This window comes from Labrus mixtus, chromosome 4 (genome assembly GCF_963584025.1).
Source record: "Labrus mixtus chromosome 4, fLabMix1.1, whole genome shotgun sequence".
In the NCBI taxonomy this organism is placed as follows: Eukaryota; Metazoa; Chordata; class Actinopteri; order Labriformes; family Labridae; genus Labrus; species Labrus mixtus.
The window spans coordinates 15,483,397-15,508,377 of record NC_083615.1 but is presented as its reverse complement, the minus strand read 5'-3'; the positions used below and the strand labels follow the sequence as shown (position 1 = coordinate 15,508,377).

The window sequence follows — 24,981 nt, the reverse complement described above, 5'->3', positions numbered from 1 at the left end:
GCTCTGTATCGCCCCCTACAGGTCCTGGAGTCAAACAACAAGTACAAGTTACGCTCACTATTTGCTTGTTGTTGTAGTTTTTTGGGGGGAAAAGAAAAATAATAAATATAGATACATTGAATAGTGCTTTTAGTTATAATATGGAGACTCAAATGGATGTTGGGAGTTATAGCCTGTAAAGGGAAATATAGTGTTTGTACGCCCTCTTGTGGCCAATTGAGAGACCTTCAGAAATATTTCACAGCATTAAAAAAAAGGCACACTGCATCTTCAACTTAGCAAAAGAACAGTTTAAGTCAAGTCCCATGTCAAGTTGTACAAAATGAGGCAGATGAAAAATATTAAAACAAGTTAGTGACACACCAAGAATGACCATTTTAAATTGTACTTATGATCTTGGAGGATTAACAAGAATAACATTTAAAACATGAACATCTTTCTCATGCAGAAGTATTACAGACTGCCCTTAAAAGTCTTGTTATTGTCAAAACTTGCAAGATTTCTTTACGTCTTTGATGCTAAAAAAAAAGGAACAGGCTACTGAACTTTCTCACTAATCTTCTTAAACCATTTCACTATTTTTAGACTTAATAAAACATCATAAAAATTGAACATGTTTGTTTTGTTTTTTAGAATAACTACCATACCTGAACACATCAGTATGGCCAATGAACAAAATGTTGAAACACACAAATGCAAGGACTCAATGAAGACAATATCAAACTACACAGGCATGGACTTCTCCTTTTCTGCCTGCTTCCCATCTTCCTCTTCAACGAGAGGGTAAGGTCGCAGGTCAAGGGTCAGAATGCGGCTGAGCATGCATTCATCAAACTGTAGAAAAAAACAAAAAAGAGAAACCTTAGTGTCAGCACTTTCATGACAAAATGTAAATGCCTAGTCAAACTGTAGAAAAGTTGGTTACATCCGAGTAGACTCCAAGTAAAGCGTCGGCCTTTGAAAAGAACTCTTCCTTCAGGGAGATGACGATGATTTGCATGTTCTGCCTCGACTCCTCTCTGATGAAACTGGTCACCTGGACACAGACAAAACCACAAACACACATCAGGTAAACACTGATGTAACCCACAAATATAAGCTGCAAACCAAGTAAATACACCTTAATGATTATGTTGCTGCTGTTAAACTCATTTAGTTACTCTTTGATAGTCTGTGTGCTACGTCCTACACAAACACAATTTTCCCCCGTCACGATATCTGCATGGAGCAGGGTTGGAAATAAGCCAGTCACGGTGGCTTGTAAATAAAAGTAACGTAACAGAGTGATTTTAAAACACACTTTTTAAACAGCAAATTAAATATCTGGCCTCTCAGTCGAGGTTCATTTGCAGCTAAAATAGTTTGCATTTGATAACATGGCTGCAGTGGAAACTCTTACCAGCCTCAAAATAAAAAAATAAAATAACCTTTTTTTCAGTTTATGAGCAAGACAAAGAGCATGTCAGAATTTTTTTAGTAGTAGAAACCTTTCCCTTCATAAAATATCTCTATAATTTGAATACTGGAAGCCTTGATTTGATATTATACATCTTCACATTATGCTGCCGGTTCAAATGTGATATCTGAATTCACCAGTCATCAAAAATAACACATACTATTTATTTAGAGATGAATAAAGCTACAAATGTTCCACTTTGACAACGTTACTGCGCTCACAAATGCACGTGATAAATGTTGGATAACTGACCACCGGGCATTACGTCACATAACAAGTAAGTTTCACTTTTGATTTGCGATGGCAGCCAAGACTACTCAGCGAAGTGCAGCGTGGAGGAGCCATAAAGTGTTAAAACGGTCATAAGATACGTCTGTGTGAAGTTTTATTTGAGGTTTGCTGTCTGTTGAAGTAAGAAATTTCATATTTGAACGTTAATACAAAGGCCTATTGCTAACAATTATTAAAATCCCGAAGATTCAAATTAATCAATAGATACAGTCGGCATCACGTCATAGTTGGGGGTGGGGCCTCCCGTGGGGGAAAAGAATCACAGAAAAAAAAGAACTACAAAACAATTACTCGAGTACTTGCTTTAACAATGGGAAGAGTAATCGATTAGAGAAAATTTTGCATTTCTGCACCCCTACCCTGTATGCAGCTTGATTCTTACCTTGCCGATGTTTGTGTTGTCTAGGGCTGCATCCACCTCGTCCAAGACGAAGAAGGGCGCAGGGCGGAAGCTGAGAGAAACCCCATAAACATGAGTGTGCCAAAAACACACAAACACAGCGAACCACAAGGAACACTAGTTTCACTACAAAATTAAAAAGTAGGAAGCAGGGATGATGGAATGGATTCAAATGTCTTAAGAAGAGAACCTTTCTAATAAAGTTGATAAAAGACGAGCAGTTACAAATGAATAAACTTGACTTTAAATTCATTGCATAATAACTTTTATCAGCCGTCAAGGGAAATTGTTTTAGATATATATATATATAATCATGGTGTACAGACAGCTGTGGTAAGACTGCAGATTCCTTTGATCCAGGGTTTGTTTAAAAGATGAACGATGAATAGGATACTGGCAAATCAAATCCAGTTACAGTAGTTTTGCTACTTTGATTGGTTATTTGTTTCTGTAATATGCATTTGCACTTTACAGTGTTACCTGTGGATGGCAAACAGCAGAGCCAAGGCAGCGATGGCCTTTTCTCCACCCGACAGATTGTCCATGGACATGAAGCGTTTTCCTGGCGCCACACAGTTGTAGTTGATGCCACCAAGGTACGGCTCGTCTGGATTCTCTGCACTCAGAATGGCCTGGAAGCACATAAAGCAGTCTGTAATTATTTCATTTTTTTGATCTCGTTTTTTAAGGTTATCCGTTCTTATTTGTAAAAACCCCTCAACACTAGATTAACTATAACCCCATTTATATCTTGAAATATGAGCAAAATCATCTCTGCCAACTAAGCTGGAATAAAAGCTTACTAGCATGCTATTATTATTTGATTTATTTGATTTTTGGCGGCAATCTTATCATGGTAAAACTGGAGCCCAAATTATACTGAACCGAATGTTTTATATCCAAGGTTGTCAAGCCTACTTTAACTTTACATTTTACAAAGGTGACTTTGTGGAAGAAAAAATCAATTCAAATGCAAATCAACACAGAAGTGTGTGTGTGTGTGTGTGTGTGTGTGTGTGTGTGTGTGTGTGTGTGTGTGTGTGTGTGTGTATACGACGCTGAAAAAGAGGCTTTGTTGCTTCACCTGGGCGCTGCTGTTCCTGCATATTCTTTTGTAGATCTGATCGATGACGATAGAGACGTGTTCAAAGCACCGGCTGAAGAGTTGGAAGCGCTGGGCTTTCACTTGCTCAAACTCCTGGCTGCATTTTCTAGTTGTTTTGGTGCTGGCCTCAAACTCTGAGTGAGGGGCAGGACAACAAAGTGGACGCAGCATTGAAGGTACTTCAGTTATCATAGAATATCTTTGAACTACAGGTTAAAAAAAATCCATTTCAACAATCACACCAAGTGAAAATGATGTCAACCCTTGCACTCACACATCATTTCATAAAATAAACTGCTGAAAAAATTGTAAATATAATGCATTAATATGTAAACAAAGTGGTTTAGAATAATACCAAACAAACTAGATACACTGATTTACTAACCTTCTGTCACTCCCAGTAACTTGTCCTTCACCTCCCTTATCTTCTCCAGAGCTTTGAGGTTTGGTGCAGAAGTGCGAAGCAGCACTTCTTCGACAGCGGACACTGACTCCTTCATCTGCTCCAGGTAGGCCTCCACCTCCTCCTCAGCCTGCAGACCCTTCACACGCACACGCACACACACAGAGATAAACATGAATGAGCAAGAGAAATTCAGGCAATGATGAGGCTTGATGTCTCACCCTGAGATCTGCCTCCAGGCAAGAGTAGTCGAGGACCAGTAGGGCCTCTCTCTCATAGATGTCCATGGTGGCCGAAGTGCTCTCAGATTCAGTGTCCAGCTGCAGAAAGGCAGAGTGAGTTGTCAGATAAAACATCTTTATTAACTCACAATTTGCCTGTTTTTTCTGTCTTGATTTATCTATTGAATGGATGTCAACGGCTTCTTGATTACATTCTTTTTTTTTTTTTTTTTTTACAAAAGATGAAAATATAAGCCATCACTTCTCAAAGTGGTAAATGGCTGTTTCAAATGTATTTCAAAAGATACCAAGAATTTCTTTCATCTTCAATACAGACCTCTGCACGCCTGCTTCTTACCTGCACCTGACTGATTTCATTCAGGTTCCCAGACAGCAGAATGATGGGCAGACCCTGGATCTTGCAGGCCAGCAGTAAGTTGTGTCTGGTCAGGCGTTTCTGCTCCAAGGCCGACTCTGCAGTCATCACCTCCCGCTGGAGCTTCACCAACTCTCTTTAAGGACAGATAGAAATGTTTCTGAGTGTTCTTCTTGAATTGTATAACTTGGATCATAAATGATCAAGAAATTCTTTGAAATCAGTGTTTTGATGGTAAGTGAATGGAGTGCAGTAAAGCTGTGTTTAGACCAAAAGCAAAGGGTGCCGCTCCATCTATCTCTGATGACGGGCAGTTATTCTGCACCAGCAAATCATAAACTGGGTAAATCTGTTTGACTACAGATGTATGAAAATGTGCTAAAATGTATAAACAACATTGCAGATTTATGAAAAGTGAATTTAAGTCTGTCGTGTCTATTGGGAAGACGAGACTAATTTGTGAATTTTTTGTTTTTTAATGGATTTGAGAACGACCATATGTAATGAAAACTAAGGACAAAATAGAAAACTAAATCCCGAAAGATCATGAAAGTCTCAATCCAGCTGAATCCTTTGCCAATCTGTGTCTTTACATTTCCTTTGAAAGTTTTTGCGCTGCATGAATTCCCTTTACTTTGGATATAAAGACACCTTTATAGAATCAGCAGTACGTAGCTGTTCTGACTAAATTAAAACAGGTACAGTGGCAGTAAAACTAGAGTCTTGACTGTAGTGTCAGTACTTGTTGATTTGTTGGAGGCTCTGGGTTTTCTGGTCAAGCTCAGCTTTAACATCGGACACCTGACTCTTCTTGGAGAGCAGCTGGTTCTTCAACTCCAGCAGCTTGTTCTGACCCTCCTCCACGGCCACCAGCAGCCTCTCCTCATCCTGTGGAAGAACGGACAATCACTGAGAGGATTAGAGAGAAATAGCTCTGAACAAATTTCAGACTTTTTCTGAAAAAGTAATATTCCAGCAGGTGATACAGGAGACATATTTGCCATAATTGTTAGATACCTGCTTGTTAGTTTGTTATTTACCTGTCGTCCTGGACACTTTAAAACTATGTATCATAGGGAAGCTTTATGGCAATGAAATATATCACAACCCAAATTGAAAGTCTGAGATAATTACCTTTCTTTGTTCAGCCAAGATTCTCTGCTCCTTTGCGATGGTTTCCTCCAAGTTGGCGAGCTTCTTCTTCTGCTTGTTTAATTGATCTTGCTCGTACTCCAGCTGTGCTTTCAGACGAGTGCATTGACTCTCAAACTCCAGTCTGAAAAGAGAGAATGAATAAGGAGTTGTCCGATCAGAACCAAATCTGCCCCCCCGGGAAGATTTTTTTTTTTTTTAAATCAGCTTTAAAATGTTAATTTACAGACGATTTTAGCATTCAGACCTACGAAAGAAGCAGTGCAAAAAATAAGAAAAACACAATTGCTTGTCGATATCTATGTCCTGTATCTACCAACCTTGAGTCCCTTTGTATAAATGGGATGAATTTGCAGAACAGGGCTTACCATGTTCCACTAAGAGGTGATGTGAAGGGCAGTCACTATGCAAGTAGCTCTCAGGGCAAGAGTCTGATAGAGCATCATCATACAGTCATCAAGTATGGCAATATTTTCTCTTCTATCATTAAATATGTAACATTATCAATATATTAACCTGATGTTTTGCTCCTGCTTATTTTCATTAAGTTTATATTCCCTCTGGCAATTAATACATGTGTTGACCAGCTGTCACTTTAATGTTGCCTGAGATAATAATGAACCAGAAAGCTGTATGAAGTTACCTTCAAGCTAGCACACATTTCTCTCAACAACTTATGGCTACAGGGCCCGGAATTAGGCTACTTTCTTCAGGCCGTGATGAGCAATCAGACCGCTCTGACAGCAATCAGTATGTATGAAACGACTTAACGTTCTTGGGACCGTGCTCGCCGGCCGCAAGAAGCATGACAGCTCGCGTCGCAGATTTGTCCCCCCCCTCCAAATATTTTTATTGCAGATCTAAATGAATCACACAAATGACCTATTTGGGATTGAAAACGGCGAATTTCGCCGAAAGGTGTCAAGTTTGCACCCCTGTAGACTGTAACTAAAGTTAAGTTTACCACAGAAAAAAATGATAGAGGTGTGCAGAAGACCTAGCGGTTATGGCGGGCCCGATGTACAGAGGCTATAGTCCTCCAAGGGCAGACAGCCAAGGTTCAAGTCCCGCTTGTGGCTCCTTTTCTGCATGTCTTCCCCACTCTCTTTCCCGAATTTTCTACTCTATCCACTGTCCTATCAAACAAATGCTAAAAGCTCAAAAATAATTCTTTAAAAGAAAAATGATGGGGACTATTTTTACAATAATACACAAAAAAGGAAACTGGCAATTTCATAAAATGAAATAGGGAGGGGTGCTGGTAGCCTAGTGGTTAGTGCACACACCTCATGAGGCTATAGTCCTCCTAGAGGGTAGCCTGGGTTCAAATCAGACCTGTAGCTCCTAACCAACACGTCAATCCCCACCCTCTCTCTCTGATTTCTGACTCTATCCACTGTCTTATCTCTACAGTTAAGGGCATAAAATAACGCCCAATAAAAATGACAAAGGGATAGAGATGAGCATTGATGAAATATAGTTTAACACAACTAACTAATTTCAGCTGATAGTAAATCTTTTTTTAAGATACTGGTGTGTGGTTGTCGTACCGCTTCTTGTCAAGCTCTGTGTGATGTTTCAGGTGCTCATGCTCGTACTCTCTGATGCTGTCCACACCGATCTCAGCACAGAAGTCAGAAAACACCAAGTCCTCCATCTAAACACATCAAGCATCCACAATGGTTTTAGTTCATGTGACCAGACATTAGAAGATGGTCAACAGAGGATCTAGCTATTAACCTTTCTGCTACCAGGGTAAGTCGATGCCCCAACCAAAGCAAATATTTTCATCATCTCTTATTCTGCCAGTTATTTATTTACAAAAGATTCTTTGTTTGGTGCATAAAAATGTCTGGTTCAGTTTCCCTGCACCAGCAGTCATGTTTTACGATGTCTTGTTTTGTTTGAGCTGTCATAAATGTATTCCCTTTGCAATAATATAAAACATAAAACCAGAATCTTCACATTAGACTACAGGGTAGTTATGACTCAAATAATAACCATTAATCAAAATAAGAGTGAGTTTATTTCCTGTACTTGTGGATCTATTTCTTGAAACAGGTTGAGGACATTGTGCAGACAGCTGTACCTGGTCGATCTGGTCTCTGATCTTCTTCATCTGGGCATCCTTTGCATCCACACTCTCCTGCTGCATCTGGATCTGAGAGTCCAGATTTGCTATTTCACTCTCCATACGAGAAATCTCCTGGAAAGAAAAGAAAGCACAAGTACCAAAAAACTTTAAATCGTTGATTCACATTTGCACCTGTTTATCTGTGACAAACTGTTTCCTTGTACTTCTTATATGCTTTAAGATTCAAAGGATAAAATCTACAGGAGCTCTGACCGAAACCTGCATGTCAAAGAGTCTAGTCTTAATTATGACAATCTATTTGAAAAAGTCACAGTGTTGTCAACTTACCGCCTGGCATTTCAGGATGTTTTTCTTCCGAAGGTTTTCCAGCTCAGCTTTGGAGTACTTGAGGCGGGTCTGAACACCCTGAGCCTGAGCAGTGATCTGTTTCAGGTCTGACTCCTTTCGCTTTAGCCTCATCAAATCCTGCCGTAGAAGCAAATCACAGAGTGATGGTTACTTGTAAATCATAATGCATCTCGTATATATGTGTATTTCTTGAAAAAAAAAAAAACATCAATAAATGTTCATTAATTAAAAGACAAGCCATATTATCAGTTAAAACAAGAAAAAAAATGTGTCTACACGGCAAGGATTTCACAAAATGAATTTAAAACTTTGAATTGTATAGTTTTCCTGTTTTGTGATGACTCACGCGTAACTCTGCCGTCAGCTGATGTTTTCGTTCAATCAGCTGCTTCATCTCTTTCTCCTCCCAGAATCGAGCTTTGTACCGCAGGTCACTAGAGCCTCCAGAGATGATACCACACTTTGAAAACAGCGTCCCGTCCAAAGATACCGTCTATAGAAAACCACATATTTCCATTTGATGATATTCCCTCTGGTCATTGCTGAGATAAAAAGCCCAAGAGAAACTGGACAGAGACGGAAATCCTAAAGACCGATAATCCCTCCGTCCAAGGAGGCCACAAGTACTGAGGCATACATTGTTTTGTGCAGCCCATTTTTAAGTCTAAAGTAAATCAAATTTGAATGCTTCAGAAGTTAGGACGCTTACCGAGCAACATTAATGTGCAGTAAAATACATTTTCTTGCCCCTTGGTTGCTCTCAGTGGCTGGGGGCAAAGTTTACCTTCAAGCGTTCCTGCCTGTCAAAGGCTACGCTCTTCGCTTCTTTGATGTTCTCACACACCAGGGCGTTGCCACAGACAAACTGGACTACCTTCCTCAACTGGGCTGCTACAGCAGAGGTGTTAACCTGGATAACATCGACCAGCATCTTGGCCCCGGGCACCTCCCTCAGTCGCTCATTCAGTGGACTCACCTGCGCACACAGTCGGTCAGTTGCATATGTGTGAATGCTACTTGGATCAACAAACAAACTGAATTTAAATGTATTTTACATTTTGCATTTTAAGTTATACAAAAAAGTCACAGCTTGCTTTAGGTTTAACTAACCTCCAAGTAGTCAATGGGCAGGAAGGTCTCAGGTTCGTTTCGCTCCGCCTTCAGGAACTGGATGCACTCACGGGCCACCTTCTCTGTGGCCACAACAATGGCGTTCATGTGGCGTCCAAACACCTTGGTGACAGCCAGCTGGTACTTCTTATGGATGGGGCTGCACAGGTCAGACAGGCGCCCGTACTGCCACAGGGAAAATAAACAAGAGTGACTAGAAATACATAAAAACTTGTATGTATTTCTAGACATAATCTTTAAAACTTCAAGCTGACATTGAGCAACTATATGCTTAGAAAAGGACTGTGATAAGGTTCAAATAATGTACTGTATAACCATACAATGTGGTAAAAGTGGTTTATAACTTAGTATATTTTTACAAATGTCTTTTGATTTGCAGGAATTGTATGTACAGATTTTTAATCATCGTCTAGTACCGTTTTCACACTTGCAGAAATCTCCTGAAAAACTCAGGATATTTCAAGGAGGAGCTGTATGTGTGTGAACGCAAACAGCCAAATTTTTCACTTCACTCAGAGTTTCTCCTTCCAGACCCCTAGTATTTTTTCCGCAGCAAGTCCAAGTGGGCTGATGTGAGAACGCCACAGGATATTCTCCGGAGAATTCACCTTGAGCCAATAGGAGGGGGACTGACATTTCTATACTGTGTCTGCTGCACGGTGAATAGTGTCTGCATGCGACCACTAAGATCTCCATGCACATAATTAAGCAGCTACATTGCGTTTTCTTTTCGCCAGTATGTTGTTCTCCGCTCTTTTGTTGATGTTGACTTCGCTATAAAGGCAAATATTATCATTGTAGCGTCGTGTAGCGGACTCTGTTGCTCCGTCTGCTACTTCCGCATTGTTTTTCTCAAATCACTTTTTACCTCTGGTGACCCCCCGCCCCCCCTCCTGTCTGACAGGGATAGTCTCCCGCTGTGAGGAGCATATGTGAACAGCCAGGTCAGGAGAATCTCCGCAGCAGTATCAGGAGTGCATATTCGAAAATGGCTTAGAAAAAGCATTTTAGTGTCATTCCAGCATTTTTTACTGTTACATATCTATTTAACCCTCTGAAAGACAAGAGAAAGGTTTACATCATTAAAACCTAAATAAAATATTTGGAAACCAAACTTAATGCTGTAGGACCTTATTAAAAATTCAACATTTTTCAACACTTTAAATACTCAGTGGATAACCAGCTCACTGAATGCTTAAATGTGTTCCTGCTCAATGCCTCTGTCAGCCGTCAGTCTGTCTCTTACCACTGTATCCGGGTAGAGTCTGTGGAGCCGCTCTAACAGCTCTTTGCGCTGCACCTGGCGTCTGCTCTCCTGACTGTCCAGACGAGCGTTCCCCAGCTCCTCCAGCAACTGACCCAGCTCCTGGTTCACCTCTGCTTGGCGCCGGTGGCCCCTCTGCAGCTCCGCACTCAAACTTTCCTCCTGCTGACGGTACTCTTCGAGGGATGACCTGAAACATAAAGTCCTTTTATAAAGTATGCTGTGGATTGACTTTGAAGCACACTATTTGTCACTAATAAATATAGGAACAAAACAGCTTTCAGAAGGGTCTTATAGGCTTTCCCCCGACTGGCATTACATTGTACATGGCAGTACAGTGATCCATGTGGTATAAGGTGTCTTATGACGTACTTGCTGGTCTTGGTGTACTCCTCTAGCACGTCTGCTCTGCGTGTAAAGTCTTCCAGCTGAGTCAGGTTGCTCTTAATAGCAGCCTACAACAAAAAGATTTTCAAGTTGAGGGGTTAATTTAAGCAGCTATTAAATCCTTGTACTTGATTTTGTTTTATTACTTTGTAAAGCACTTTGAATTGCCTCAGTGTATGGACCAAATAAACCTGCCTTGCCTTGCTTCAACACAAGTTAATGTTTGTCCAGTTAGAGCAAAAAACGGTACCTCCACTTCCTTCTTTCGGCGCTGATCGAAGGCCATTTTTTCATAATCTGCTCTGACCTCCCAGTGCAGCTTCTCTGCCTGCTGGCTGAAAACAGCCCCCTGCTTTCGAGCCAGCTCCTTCAGCTCTTTGTATTGTTCCAGCTGCAGCAGAAAAAAACACCCAAACACACTTCAAAGTTGTAGTGAAGATTACTCTTTTTTGTGATTTCAGGGTATCAGTACGGCAACATGGTTTGTTAATAACTATTAAAGAAAAGGAATAATATCAACACTGACTGTATTACTGTCTGATTTATCGGTTTGACCTCTCAGTTGCATAAAAAGTAGAGTTCAGCTTGTTCACCTGATACAAATCTTAGTTACAGACAAATGCAAGTGGCTAAAGGGCAATGAGATAATGTGACCCCTGCTGTGGACCCTCACACAAACTCCACTGGGTATATTATAATGTTTATGTTTCTTTATAGCTCTGGCCTCCAACCTTCAAGCTGCTACTTTGTACATCATGTTAACAGACGATGACTGGATGTGAAAGTAGGTGGCATTGTCTGACGCATACTAACCTGATCCTCATCCAGGTTGATGTCTCTCCCCCGGGAAGCTCCCTTCTCCTGTGCCTGCTTCTCATAGCTCCTCCAGGTCATCTCCAGTTCAGCGATCTCCTGCCGTCCCTCTGCCATCTCCTGCTCTTTAATTGCCATCAGCTTCTGACTTTTCCTCAGGGCATCTTGGACCTCCTGAGCCTTCTTTGTGTGATGGGAGGTGTTCACCTTTGCTTTGATGTACTGGGATTGACACTGGGACTGGATATGCTCCTGGGTGCTAGGCGACAAGGTGAGAGGAAGACAATTCTAGTTAATGGACCTCGTGGGCAATTTATGTATCTATAATATAAGCAAAAGAAGCAAGTTTAATACCTTTTAACTGCACCATTAGCTACACTTTTGTGTGTGTGTTATTCTAGGAGACCTGTCTATTGACTTTATGTTTTTCTATATTCCAAATATGACAAGCAAATATGCCGTCTCACACTTAATAAAAAACAGCCACTAAAAACGTCATACAAACACACACCGGAAATCCTTCTCCATGTGCTGCAGCTCTCTGGTGAGGCGTCCATGTTCTTTCTTGCAAGTTTTGACCGTGTTTTCCGCCTTCACCAGTTTATTGTTTTTGACAGCTGCCGCCTGCTGTTTCTCCCTCAGGGCGTCGCTGAGGGCGCTGATGCCCTTCTCATTATGGTAGAGCTCAGCCAAGCTCAGCTGCAGGCGGTTTTGGTAGAGTTCATCCACAAGTGCCTGGTACTTTTGGGCCTGGAAAAGTGAGGATGGAGGGAGTGTATCAGTAATTCAGGGCATGTAAACTTACTTTTACTGCTTTCTCCTACTCCTACACAGGGTTTTCACGAGGGAATTGCAAGCCAGGAGCCCCTTGGCCTCAATTTATCTCCAACTGGGCATCAGCATCAGGTGTTTTTATTTATTAGATGTTTTTTTAAACTAAAGTTACAAAGGGACATCTAGTGGGATAGAATTATTGTATTTGTGTGTGTTTCTACCTCCATTTTTTCCTGGGAAACCTGTTTCCTCTCGATGGTGGCAGATTTCTTTTTATTGAATTGAAACTGTGTATCCTCTTTGGCTTTCAGCAGGGCCTCCTTCTTCTTATCATACTCTGCAGCATATTCTCTCGACTGACTAATTGTCTCGAACATCTTGGTCCTCTCCTTTGGGTCCTTCAGTGCTATCGACTCCACTGTCCCCTGGATCAGAGCATAATGTGCATCAGATTTGTTTTTGAAAAAGGAACAATGCCATTTATATTCACTGAACTGTGTTTCTTGTCCCTTTCTCTGTAATATGTATTTTAGTGTATTCCTACCCGCAAAAAGTGTTCGTTTTTTTACACACAATAATACATTAGTTAAAAGTATGTAACTATGTATCTGCACAAATGACACCAGGATAATGCAATGCATATAATATATGTTACTTGTTAGTGATAGTGTTTACCTGGAACACCAGACAGTTTCGAGCTTTGGTCACAATGCCAATCTTGTTCAACTCCTCAATGTATTTGGAAAGGCTGACATGTCTACCATTGATCCAATACTCAGAGGAGTCACCTAAAAACACAATGAACGGCAGTCATGACAGAGAAACTTTGAGAACAAACTACAGTACTTGTTTTGTACTTGAGACCGCTAAGACAATCTGGAAAATATGTTTTGTCTTACTTTTTTAAATGAAAAACTTATTTTTAAATTTGAGTGGATGAAACTGCTCCAGATTAAGCGTGCACTGGACTTTCCTTAAATTTCATTACCTGCTGTAAACAGGACTAGGGGCTCTGCAATATCATTGTTATCGACAGATGAGCACTCACATTTAATACAACAACAAAGTCTGTATTAATTAATACGAAAAATGTAATCATGTAAACAAGTACTGCTTTCTCACTCAGCATGTGTGCAGATATAATTTCCAAGCTTTCACAAAATTTTGATGTTGTCAGATGCAAATATCTAGGACCCTCTGATTAATCATGCAAGGTTTAGAGGTGTAAGAAATTAATATTCTGGATTCAGGAGGGACATGTTGCAAACAGGTATTTCAGCAGACAGATAGAGAAACTGTGTAGCCTATCTTTACTCTTTCATTTTGTTTATCATACTACAACCAGTAATACTATTGTTACAGAATTTTTTACCAGTGTTATCCTACATTGCATATTTTTCTCATATCATGTAGGCCTTGTTAACACAGCTATGTTATTTGATTAATACTGTATGACCTTTTATTACAGCAGAATAAAGAACCTAATACAGAAGAACATTTGAAGAGTAATGCAGGACGTCTGAGTTAAAACAAATGTGAGGACTTTCTTTGGACTGGCCTGCTTAAAAACATATCTATATAAGTGTATTAACAGTGTAAACAGATTATAAACGGACCTTGAATGGTCCTGGAGAAGACGGTCTCCTGGTCTTCATCGTCGCAGTACCGCATCGCGACTCGAGCGGAGTTCGCCACAGGCTGCCCGATGTGGGCTCCGTGGACCAGGTCTCTGAGATGCTTCACCCGGAGAGAGCCAGCCCGCTCCCCCATCACAAAACTCAGGGCGTCCATCACGTTGGACTTGCCTAGAGGGATTATGCACCCATGTTAGATATTATCAGGACTAGCCGATTAAAGTAAAAACCATTTAGTTGGTACTTTTTTTTAAAAGTAAGTCAGCTCGCATAAAACCTTATTGTCTTATCTGAAATAAATCTCAAAATACTTTAGTGAGAATATTAATACACTTTGTATTTGTCGGTTATGTAACTGCTTCTACAAATACAAAAATGTTTTACTCGTATTAATGAATGTATGCTAATGATAGCTTCATATTAACATGATAATAATAATATAACATTCACTTACCGGAGCCATTTGTGCCAATTATACAATTAAATCTCATGAAAGGACCGATAACTTGTTTTCCTCTCCATGACTTGAAGTTCTCCACGTCAATTTCTTTCAGATACCCCATATTAATTTCACCCTTGCCTTGCACAGCGATGTCTTGAGTTCAAGTGACGATCAGAAGTAGGAGGAAGGATGTACAAAAGGCGGGAAACTAACATGCTAATATACATGCTAACATGCTAATATACATGCTAACACCAATACAAGCTGGGAAATGTGAAAAAGCTTTTTGTAAATATTTTTAGATTTGATGATTCAGTCAAAATTTAGCAATGTATGGTTGGTATGTGCATCTGTTCAATTATTTAATTCAAATATATATCCACCCAGCTTTAAAATTTCAGGCGTACAATAATGTTTAGAGAACATATTAAATATCAGACATTATTATGTATGGAGCTCCTAACACAGGCTTTCCCAACCTGTATGGGGTCACATGGAATTGAAACTGGTCGTCTGAAATTTGGATTTATTGATAAATAAAAACTATTTTGTACATTTAGATATATTGAACAGAAGCTACTGTGGGCCATAACAAGAAACTTGCAGAGTCTCTGTCTGTCATTGTTCAGAAATGTCATCCCAGCCTTTCTTCCTCTGTCCGTAAAAAAAATATACATGAAAAAGCCTAAAGTCGTCTAAAAATATTGTTTACCTAAAACACAACAGAATAATGACACACCATTGAAAACAAATTACTTAAAGAAAAATGTTGTGAACCCACTTCCCTAAGAGGACATAAGCGGAAATAAAAAATATATTAATTTTTTTATCTGAGAGTCAATAAACTATCCAATCTTACTGATAATTCTAAAGATGGATATGCCAAGAAAAACTCTTGTAGTTTTCACACAAAAATACTCGCAACTAAATAACTATTAAGTTATTACACAAGTCTTTAAAGGCTTTATATGCGATTTTTCACACTTAAATATAATAGAAATCAAGTATATCCTCTGAAAATAACTGTGAGTAATGATTGTCTACAGTGGGTGTAACACCCGAGTCCCACTGTCTGTGATGTTTTCCGAGTTTTCCGAGTCATATTTTCAGTTTGTTTATATCGCCAGGACAGCGTCTGACTCCTCCCCTCGCGAATAAAAGTTGTTTAATTGAGGGACTAGAGAAAAGAAGAATAACATACTGCACTCACTGCTTAACTGTGTTTCTAGATCACGCTTATTTCAGGTAAATTTACATGCAGTGTGAAGATACGAGCATAATAAAGATCACTAGCATTAGCATGCTAACACAACAATGCACCGCAAGTTGTTTTGGTTTCATGGTGGTGCTCAAGGGCGACATCTGCTGGATCAAAAAATCGCATATAAAGCCTTTAAAAAGTTTCACCGTCACTGGCTTTTAATGTTGACAAAGCGAGACACTTCGAGAATAAATGTAAGAAATATATACACACACTTTATGTGTTTTTATGGCCCCCCATGGACAATAAAGTACATCTAATCTGATTTTAATATCCCACAATGACTCTTTAATTATGCTTTTGATTAATTTACCAAAACAAAAAATTTAAGAAAGACGTATTAAAAAATTGGTAGTCATACATCTCTTCCTGGTCAAATAGTTTATCTAAGACCATGTGTTTTAATTTCGTAGTAAGTTAAACTGTATTCTGAGTCAAATAAAGCAGCTATCTTAATCCAAAGCAGGGTTGCATTATGTCTTCTGTGCATAGATTCTCCCTTTCTTTCTTTAATTCTGCCCCTTCCCCCATTGTTAACACCATATCCTTTCATAGACAGGTTGAACTTTAGTGTGAAACAATTAAACATACAGACAAAAAATGAGTGACAAACATGACTTTATTGTTCAATATATATAAGTAAGATGTCACACATCAGCATGGAATAATAAAGTCTCTCTGCTAATTAAAGGCAGACTCAATGGATTTTATTGTGAATTTTTTCTCCCTGGTTGTAGCTCCTAATAAGGATGGTCACGGACGTACTCCATGAGGTGTTTGAGGGCCAGCCAGGTCTCGGTGGCCGTAGGGATGATCTGATTGGCTGGCAGGATGAAACCATAGCGACCAGTGTCTCTCAGCTCAAAGGCATAAGAGTACTTGATGCCCATGTTGTAAGACCAGTCGATGCTGCCGCCGCTGGCTTGATCTGAGAGGGGAGGAAGAGGACATGATGAAGGAGTAGTTCTACTTATCAGAGCTTTTTTGTGACCAATAACCCCAGTTTTATTCTTTCAGCTAGTCAGTCTCAATCAAAAAAAGGTTTATGATAAAACTCCTTGAACCCTTTCAAGGAATTGTGATAAAAAGTGTCTACTCAGTGGGATATTTGGGACTCATCAGTGCCCCCTGGTGGACAAACTATATTTTGGATTTCTAAATTGGCTCCTCATCTTTGGTGTGTTGTTATTTATTATTCCAAATATAGGCATTCACCTACATATCTACACAAAAGATGCCCCTTATTGCCTAACGACTAGTAGTAATATTATTGAAGTTGAAATAAATTCATCCTTTTAAACACATTTAATTAATATCTGACTACTTTTTAAATTTGTATGAATATTTATTATTCAGCCATCCTACATAATACAATCATTTTAAACAATATAGACAGTTAAAACAAAGTCAACAGACGTGTTTTATTAAGTAGTGACTGAAAAGGCTTAAGAGGAAGCAAACTGCTTGTAAAAAAAGCCTGTCCCACACTGTTATCAAATTAAGCTTCCAGAAGAATAAAAACAACAACAACAGATGAATCATTCACATTTATAAGACTCTTTGTGAAGCATTTTCTTGAAAACTAAAGGTGAATTACAGTTTTCTAAATTTAGATCAGCATCACTCCATAATTTAACCCCAACAATAGAAACACATCTAATTTTAATACCTTCTTTTTGCATTTTATTTAATACAGTTTGAAGAAAGCTGTCTCTCTGTCTTTGTTTTTTATTACTAATTATGTTTCTTGCCTAGAACTTCACATTAAGCCGTTTGTTATGTGTTTATATAATTTTAATTTGCGTTGTTGTGTATAAAAGCAAAGATGAAAACCGGTTACTCACAGATGATGTTGCAGATGCTTCCAACCTTGTATCTGGTGCCATAGAGGGAGGTGAGCTTCTGCACTGCTGCTCTGCCGACAGCGTCCTATAGGGAACAGAGAATCAAAGGTACATAAATAAATACCGTGGTGAGGTACAGTGAACAGATGAAACTGCTGCAGAGAGTGACATGAATGAGTAAAGGGCTGCAGAGAATACTTTTTCAGATTTCTCCTTGAGAAATATCTTGAGTGAAGAGGAAAAGGGACTTCTTTTTAAGCTTAATATGCTAGCGTCTTTGCCACAAAGAGAACTTGATCAACCTCTGTATTTAATACCTATTTGGTAAGAAAAGAAAGGACAGAATATCTTCAAGGTCAAGTTAGCTTCTCGTCATTTTTTGTTCAGTAATAATACAGTTTGAGTATCGCTTTGTGCAAAAGAAACCCACAACTTGGTTGGAAGGGGGAGTAAAGTCACATCAGATTAGAGAAGAGTATTGATTAAAACGTGATTTGTTTTAAAGGGCTTAGTTATGTACAAATAATGACAGGACTTCTGCGCATTAGGAGTTTTTTTCAAAGTGGTTATATACTAGATATAAGAACAGTTTTTAGAAGTTCTTCCAGAGAATTGGAAATTAAGCAAACCCATATCCCATATTGTACAGTTTAGGTTAATAGTTCTCAAAGGCAGGTTGTGACTTTGACAAGTGTTCTTAAATCAGGTCTCACCCCCTCTGACTTGACTGTTCGGTATGAGAACTACTTTGCAATTACGGGCTCAACAGCAAGGCGTCTGATTTAATTTGCTCTTTGCCCTTCTCATAACAGACCATTTCTCTTTCCCCTCCTTACCAGCTCAGACTTATGAGGCACACTCCCGCAGGTGTATCCGTAGGGGTACATGAGCAGCTGGGAGTAGGCGTGGACGGAGATGAAGGACTTGAAGTTTCCGTGGCTCTTGATCAGATTCACCACATTCTTCACCTCGATTGCAGAGTGAGCCGAGGGGCCGTGGTAAGAGTCAGAGCAGGGGTTCCTGCTGGCTCCAGGGCCTGGAGGACGATGATTAAAAGATAACAAAAAGGAATGCATGAGACACAATGAACATCATAACAACATACGTACTTATGTACAGAAAAATATAATTAAATTATGAATTCTGTGATTTGAAATAGCGTCAAAGAAGAGAAAATATAATCATAGTGAAGCAAAACACCCAGTGGAGAAGGCACTTTCCAAAACGAGGCTGAACCTTGGGTTGGCTTTTACCCGCGGACAAGCAGTTGGCCTGCTTTCTGTTGGGCAGGCAGTTGCCAAACACCGGCAGGTTAGCTTGCTAAATGATCAGCTTCACGTTATAACAAATGTAATATTATCAGGTAGCTTGCAGTGTCGGTACAAGCAGTAAATGTAAACACCAAGTCCTGCCCTGGATGTGAACTTCTGGTGGCAATGATGAAGGTTCAACTTTGAATGTTGTGTTTACAAGCTGCAGCAAACATTGCTACTGACTCTACCTTTAAACTACAACAAGAACAAAAAATCATATTAATGAGACAGATTTGGTCTCTTTTCTTTACTGACCACCAAAGCCTGCGTCCCAGTTCCTGTTAGGATCGACTCCACGGCACATGGAGCCAGAGTTCACGGCGCGGGTCTTACGCCACATACGGTCCTGAACACATCACACACAGTCAGTCAGGGAAAATGCAAATACTGTTACTAACATTTCAATGGACTTATGTTGACAATGTTTTACTGTCATAATTTAAAATGGGTTTTTTTTGTACATAACTGGTCTGAAACATGAACATGAAAATATGGCCTAAGACCCATCATGTTGCATTCAATGGTGGTGCCGTACGTTGGAGTGGGTGTAGGCGTAGCCGTCCGGGTTGGCCAGCAGCAACATGTAGATGTCCATGGTGTTCAGGAGGGAGGTCAGGGAGGCATCAGTGCCATAGTCAGTGGCAATCTGAGCAAGAAAACAAAACATTATATTCATATGTTTATGACTGGACAAAATGTGCAATAGTTTGTATCTTACATAGAAGACAGAGAAACGAATGTTAAGATTGTTTACAGGAAAGGAAGGAATTTGAGGCTCAAAGCCTTTCACACAAATATAAGGTATGTTGTTTATAATATAATGTGTTTTTATTAAATAAAGCTGCAGCATCTAAAGTTTAATTCCATTTGCTAATAATCTACTGTTGATTTGGTTTCACTGTAAAATGGCAGAAATGTCAAACAGATAGCATCTCTAATTATCTTCTTTTTTTTATTTCATCAGTCCAAACCTGAAAGATAATCAATTTACAACGAGCTGAAAGCAGAATATTCGTATTTTCTGAGAATCTTAAACCAGGTGTAGATGATAGATAATACAGATGTTCGAACACAGTAATCTAGTTGAACACAGTCGGATATGTGTTACCTTGTTAGCAGTCCACACTCCGGTAGCCTGAGACACCCATTCTCTGGAGTGGATCCCCGTGTCGATCCAGATGGCGGGACGCTTTTTTCCACCAGTGCTGAACTAATCAAAACGAGGAACAGTAACGGTACAGTTTACATTACACACATGCTACAAACACAGGGTACTGCAGGTCTATGGTTTTGTAGTATGAGGTGTGTGTGTCCTACCTTGAGCACATACATGGGCCTGTTCTCATAAGATTCACCGATTTGCTGCTTGGAGACCAGGTTAGGGTACTGAGCCACCAGAGTATCCATCCAGCTGTAGATCTGAGTTAGTGACACATCAAACAATACAATACAGATGTTAGGTACCGGATTCTAAACAGATATACTAAATGCTTGGTTGTGGAGGATTACTGCAGATCGTAATAAAGTAAAATCACCACACAACACTAGGAATTAAATTAACAAAAACTAATTGACTAGTTCAAGAAATACATGATTTTACATCACAGTGAAGAAAATAGAGGACCAAGTGAAGGATCAGCCAGGGTTTATTTAATAATAAAGTTTGATTTCTCTAGAATTTATAAAAAATAAGTCCAAACTTAAGATGCTGAATTGCATGGATCATTTCAGCTGTCTATCTGAAGTTTGACTGTTTGCTGTTTCCTTTCCTTTAATAAATCTGAATTTTGGAACTGACTTTGGTTTGATAACAGATCTAAGATGAGTTGAAATAAGGTGTTTGTAGGGTGTTGACCATGAAAGTCTCCATATTTAAGTGAGTCATGACTGAATCGTGTGTTTGTGTAAAAAGCCTACAGTCTCCAGGCGATGATAAGCTCCAAAGTTGAAGCTCTTGGTGCTGCGCTCGTTCATCTGGTTCTCCTGCATCTCAGCTCTCTCCTCATCCAGAAGATCCTAAAGGTGACGCACACAAAAAAAGAGCTCAAATTCAGTATTGTGGTGTAAATTAATACGTTAAGAAATGACTGCATGTGGAGGATTACATACCTGCAGGTTGTTGATAAGGACAGAGTAGTGGATGTCGTGGGAATCGAGGAACTGTGTCACAGCGCCAAGACTGGAGAGGGGCACGCGGATGTCGACAGGGAGATCAGTGGAGACCGGGTGGAGCCAGAAGTCCATCTGGGATCAGAAGAGTGATTAAAAAAAATCAGGAAAGCATGACAATTAAAACACTTAGAAAGCAAGGTTCTGAAAGGGAGTTAAGCAGAATATCACACAAATTTGTCATATTTCTGCTTCAGTGGCTTCTACTAGAATTTAAGAACTGACTTTTTTCCACACATCTGTATATGTACTTATCATAAGCCTTTATATCTGTGTAATCCACGCTATTTTAGACTGCAACATTTAACCATTTTATCACAGTATATCTACATATTAAATACATTTGTTACCCAAACATATAAAAAATAGATAATCATTCTAATTTAAATCACACCATTAACATTCTTTTGACTGTTTCTTCTTCTGTTTTGGTGGTGGTTACTTGTGTGCAGGGGCGTGTCCATAGGGATAGTCAGGGTTGGCATGGGCCCCCTTTGAAATCTGATTGGCCACCCCAGGTACAACCCCAAAAATCCTTAACTGTGATTGGCTATTTGCCCTTTCAGTGGCGAAAACGACTATTTGGGCCTCTTTACAAAAGGCTGCTTTTAGTTTTAGTTTTAAACTGTAAATGAATACTTTGCACATCGATTTCATAATACAGCTGCATATAGGAAATTAATGCACACTGTGTTACATGCAATGAACATCCCCTATTTATGTCAGTTAGACAGTGTTCAGAATTTTCATGTATTCTTTAAGTACTTTAAATTGTGAGTTTGAACATAGTCCAACATCTTCTTTTTGTGTCATTAATGAATCAAGCTAACATGATGTCTATGTTTCCATTCTCTTGTGTTATAAAGTAGATATGATTGTTGAGGTCAGAAAGAGTAAATCATTTATATTTATTTGTGTGTGTGTGTTTGTGCGCACATCACACTTTAGGCCACCCCTGCAGAAGTCAGAGCCCCAGTTTGGCCACCCTAGTCAGAAAAGTCTGGACACGCCCCTGCTTGTAAGGTAAGCTAAATGAGTCTCTTTGTTTTATTGCCTATTTCAGTGCACTTGATTCCTGTATCTTGACCAATGGAAATAAAGTTACTTGAGTATTCTATAGAATGAAGCCTTTACTTGACATGTGTTCTCATCATCCACATAAAAAACAGGATATTTGTAAATAAATTCAGTAAGTAAATACTGTAGATACCTGTATTCCTTGTCATTTCTTCTAAATGAATGACCTTACAGAACGACCTTTCTTGTACACATGAACTTTAATAAACTGGATCTGTTCCTCTGCTCATGCTTCCACATTGACCTTCCTTTGCAGTCTTTCTTATTGTCATATAAATAAAAAAAATCCACAGTAAGATATCACAGAGGCGCAAAAATACCAAAATGCCTTGAGTCAAAGCGTGTACCAAGAGTTTAAATCATTAGACAATTTCCCAGCATAAATCAAAAAAAGAGTCAACTAATTAAAAAAAATTCTAAATTAGATTCAGATGCTAACATGAGTCTAAAATCTGCTCTGATTCTCTTTAAAAGAAGCAGAAATAGATGTAATCATAAGAGTAAAAATAAGATGAAAGGTTAATAAATGCATTATTATTTTGTTTATAAAAGAGTTCAGCACAAAACAGGAGCCGAGCCTCAGAGAGTTTCCGACTTCCCAGATAAGTGCTGATGACTCTGTTAACCTTCAGCCCACACACTCTCTCGGGGCGGTTAGTCCAGGCCCAAACTCATTTACCTTTTGTATTTCTTGGGAGTTTGTGAGAAACTTTTTAGCACAAGCAGCTGAGAAAAGTTAGGTCACGTAGGTGTTTGCACCAGTGTGTGTTTGTGTGTGTTTGTGTGTGTGTGTACGTGTGTGTGTGTGTGTGTGTGTGTGTGTGTGTGTGTGTGTGTGTGTGTGTGTACCTCCCACTCCTCCTGAGTCTCCAGAGCCTGCAGGAGCTGGATCTGCTCCTCGGTCTCAGCATCGACCCTGATGACCTGATCCCTGGAAGAAGTTCAGTCCAGTTTATGAACATTATTATTGACATTTTAGAGTTATTACTGGATGATCTTATTTGTGGGAGTATTGCGTACCAATATAGCAAGCAATTAATTGTACAGAACTGCGAGTACAGAGACCTCTGACTCCCACTCTACTCTCTCTAATACGTCTGTAATGAAGATTTAATCTGTCTTTAAACATAAAGTCTCTTTGTGTTCTGCTCAATGAATATCAATCTGCTTTCTCAGCTCGGTTGGTTATTTGACATGCTGAACAAATGAGGCATCTGAGGGAATAAAATCAACCTGATAAGTCTTTTAAAACTTCAATATAGTAATTTAGAGTGTGCTTTCTTTTACGAGATGGAGTGTTTTAAAAGTTTTGATGACATTTATGCAGGTTTGATTCTTATTTCTTTACTCCAGGTATGAGGCTACTAAACCCAGGCAGCAGTGATTCAAATGTTACATTGTTTTACAACCCCTAATTGATTTCATCCGTAACAAAATGTTTCTTTAATTTGTTGTTATTTTTGTGTTTTTCCCCGAGTTTGTTGATGTTGTACCTCTGACATATAATAATACGTATAGTACGGTAATATATAATTATTTATATAGTGCTTTTCAAAATACTCAAAAGACACTTTACAGAGTCACATGACTTTAAAAGAAATACAAAGCAAATCAAAAGGAAAAAAACACAACTAAACAATGGTTGAAAAAGAAACGTTAGCATCAGAAGCAATGCTTAAAAGGTGGGTTGTGATCAGGGATTTTAATGGTGGCAGGTCGATACAGTCTCAGATGTGTTTAGGGAGGGAGTTCCACAGGGAGGCGTTTGGTACCTTAGTTTGTTTATTTGGAGTTTTGTGTAAGGACTTGGTAAAATGCTTAAGATGTTTTAAACGGTTCAGCTACAAAGAGTACACCAGGCATATCAGAATGTTTGTTTCTTTGTTTGCTTACTGTTTGAAACAGTCAATAATGGATGTATGGGAAGCAACAGATTTTAATGGGAGAACACTTTGAGATATTCATAACATATCTGTGTTCTTGAAATTAACAAAAACAAAAAAGGAGCAATAATTTGATTACATTGTGATGAGTGAGGTTTTCAAACCCCTTGCTATCTTTGAAATCAGTGTCTTTATAATCTCATTTCTCTCCTATTCAGAGACAAAGTTCATATTAATAATAATTTCCTCCTCACACCGTGTGCACAGACTAACTCACCCGATGAAGAGCCTCTCATCAGCATAGGCCGCAGCCACGAGCACCAACAGCAGCCAGAAGCCTCTCATCTCGTCTGTATGTCCCGACTGTTTCAGGAGCATAAAGTGAGTCAGGTGTCAGTCTCTAGTCTCCTTATATCACCGGGCGACAGGTGGACTGTTCCCATGCAGTTACCTCACTCTGCTAAGAAACACACAGTTCTCCTGCACGGGAAAAAAGTTATTTTGAGAGACAAAGTTGCTGATAAAGCTTTGTGTTTATCTGTTCAGAGCTCAGCTGCAGATAGCAACACTTTCCCTGGATCTGTACCTTACTTCAGAGTGCAGCAGCTACAATAAGAGGGATCTATCATAGATATAGAACTGTCACATTTTGTGAAGGGCCTTCACGGTAAGGACACTTCTATAAACAGACTAAAGGGTTTTTTTTTCTGCTGAAGGAATAAAATTAAACATGCAAAATATTCATGATGTTTAATAGGGTTAAACTATAGATTTGGTATATTTGGTAAATCCACTGTTCATGCTCTACTTCACTAGAAATAGCTTGTGTGTGATGATTTTGTGCAGTTTTTGAGCCTTTAGAGACAAAGTGTGCCACCCATGACGAGGCCTCATCACAGAAAAGGAACTATAGGCGAGTCTTGAGTCGTCGAAAAAGCTGATGCTTCCCTCAGAAATTGTCTAATTTCTAAGTTTTTAACTCTTCTGATGTGAAAACTATGTAGCATAAATAGACTCAAAATTATTACAAATCTCATGAATAAAAAATCACAGCTGCAAACCACCGTGTGTGGGTACAGGTGAATTGGTTTCAACTACCGAAACCAAAATATTAAGCCATTTGAACACCGTTAATGAAGTGA

At 39.2% G+C, this 24,981-nt stretch overlaps 2 protein-coding genes across 2 annotated transcripts; both read right to left on the bottom strand.

The window, feature by feature from the left end:
- Positions 1-205: 205 nt before the first annotated feature.
- Positions 206-14,463, bottom strand: smc1b (structural maintenance of chromosomes 1B). Its single transcript, XM_061036021.1, has 25 exons — positions 14,305-14,463; positions 13,833-14,021; positions 12,892-13,004; positions 12,438-12,641; positions 11,954-12,192; positions 11,443-11,701; positions 10,868-11,020; positions 10,615-10,697; positions 10,225-10,432; positions 8,958-9,143; positions 8,632-8,823; positions 8,194-8,340; positions 7,827-7,964; positions 7,494-7,610; positions 6,955-7,061; positions 5,387-5,528; positions 4,995-5,140; positions 4,235-4,388; positions 3,877-3,975; positions 3,638-3,794; positions 3,232-3,386; positions 2,628-2,779; positions 2,130-2,199; positions 926-1,036; positions 206-834 (listed from the first exon to the last, which is right to left on the bottom strand). Exons 1-25 carry the CDS (start codon positions 14,411-14,413, stop codon positions 724-726), a joined length of 3,741 nt encoding a protein of 1,246 aa, XP_060892004.1. The 5' UTR covers positions 14,414-14,463; the 3' UTR covers positions 206-723.
- Positions 14,464-16,154: 1,691 nt separating this feature from the next.
- cpa4 (carboxypeptidase A4) lies at positions 16,155-24,272 on the bottom strand. The gene is made up of 11 exons (XM_061036013.1): positions 24,117-24,272; positions 22,806-22,887; positions 20,820-20,954; positions 20,628-20,726; positions 20,028-20,129; positions 19,819-19,920; positions 19,246-19,356; positions 18,966-19,056; positions 18,234-18,433; positions 17,398-17,482; positions 16,155-16,481 (listed from the first exon to the last, which is right to left on the bottom strand). The coding sequence occupies exons 1-11, from the start codon at positions 24,215-24,217 to the stop codon at positions 16,294-16,296; spliced, it is 1,296 nt and encodes a 431-aa protein (XP_060891996.1). The 5' UTR covers positions 24,218-24,272; the 3' UTR covers positions 16,155-16,293.
- Positions 24,273-24,981: the final 709 nt, after the last annotated feature.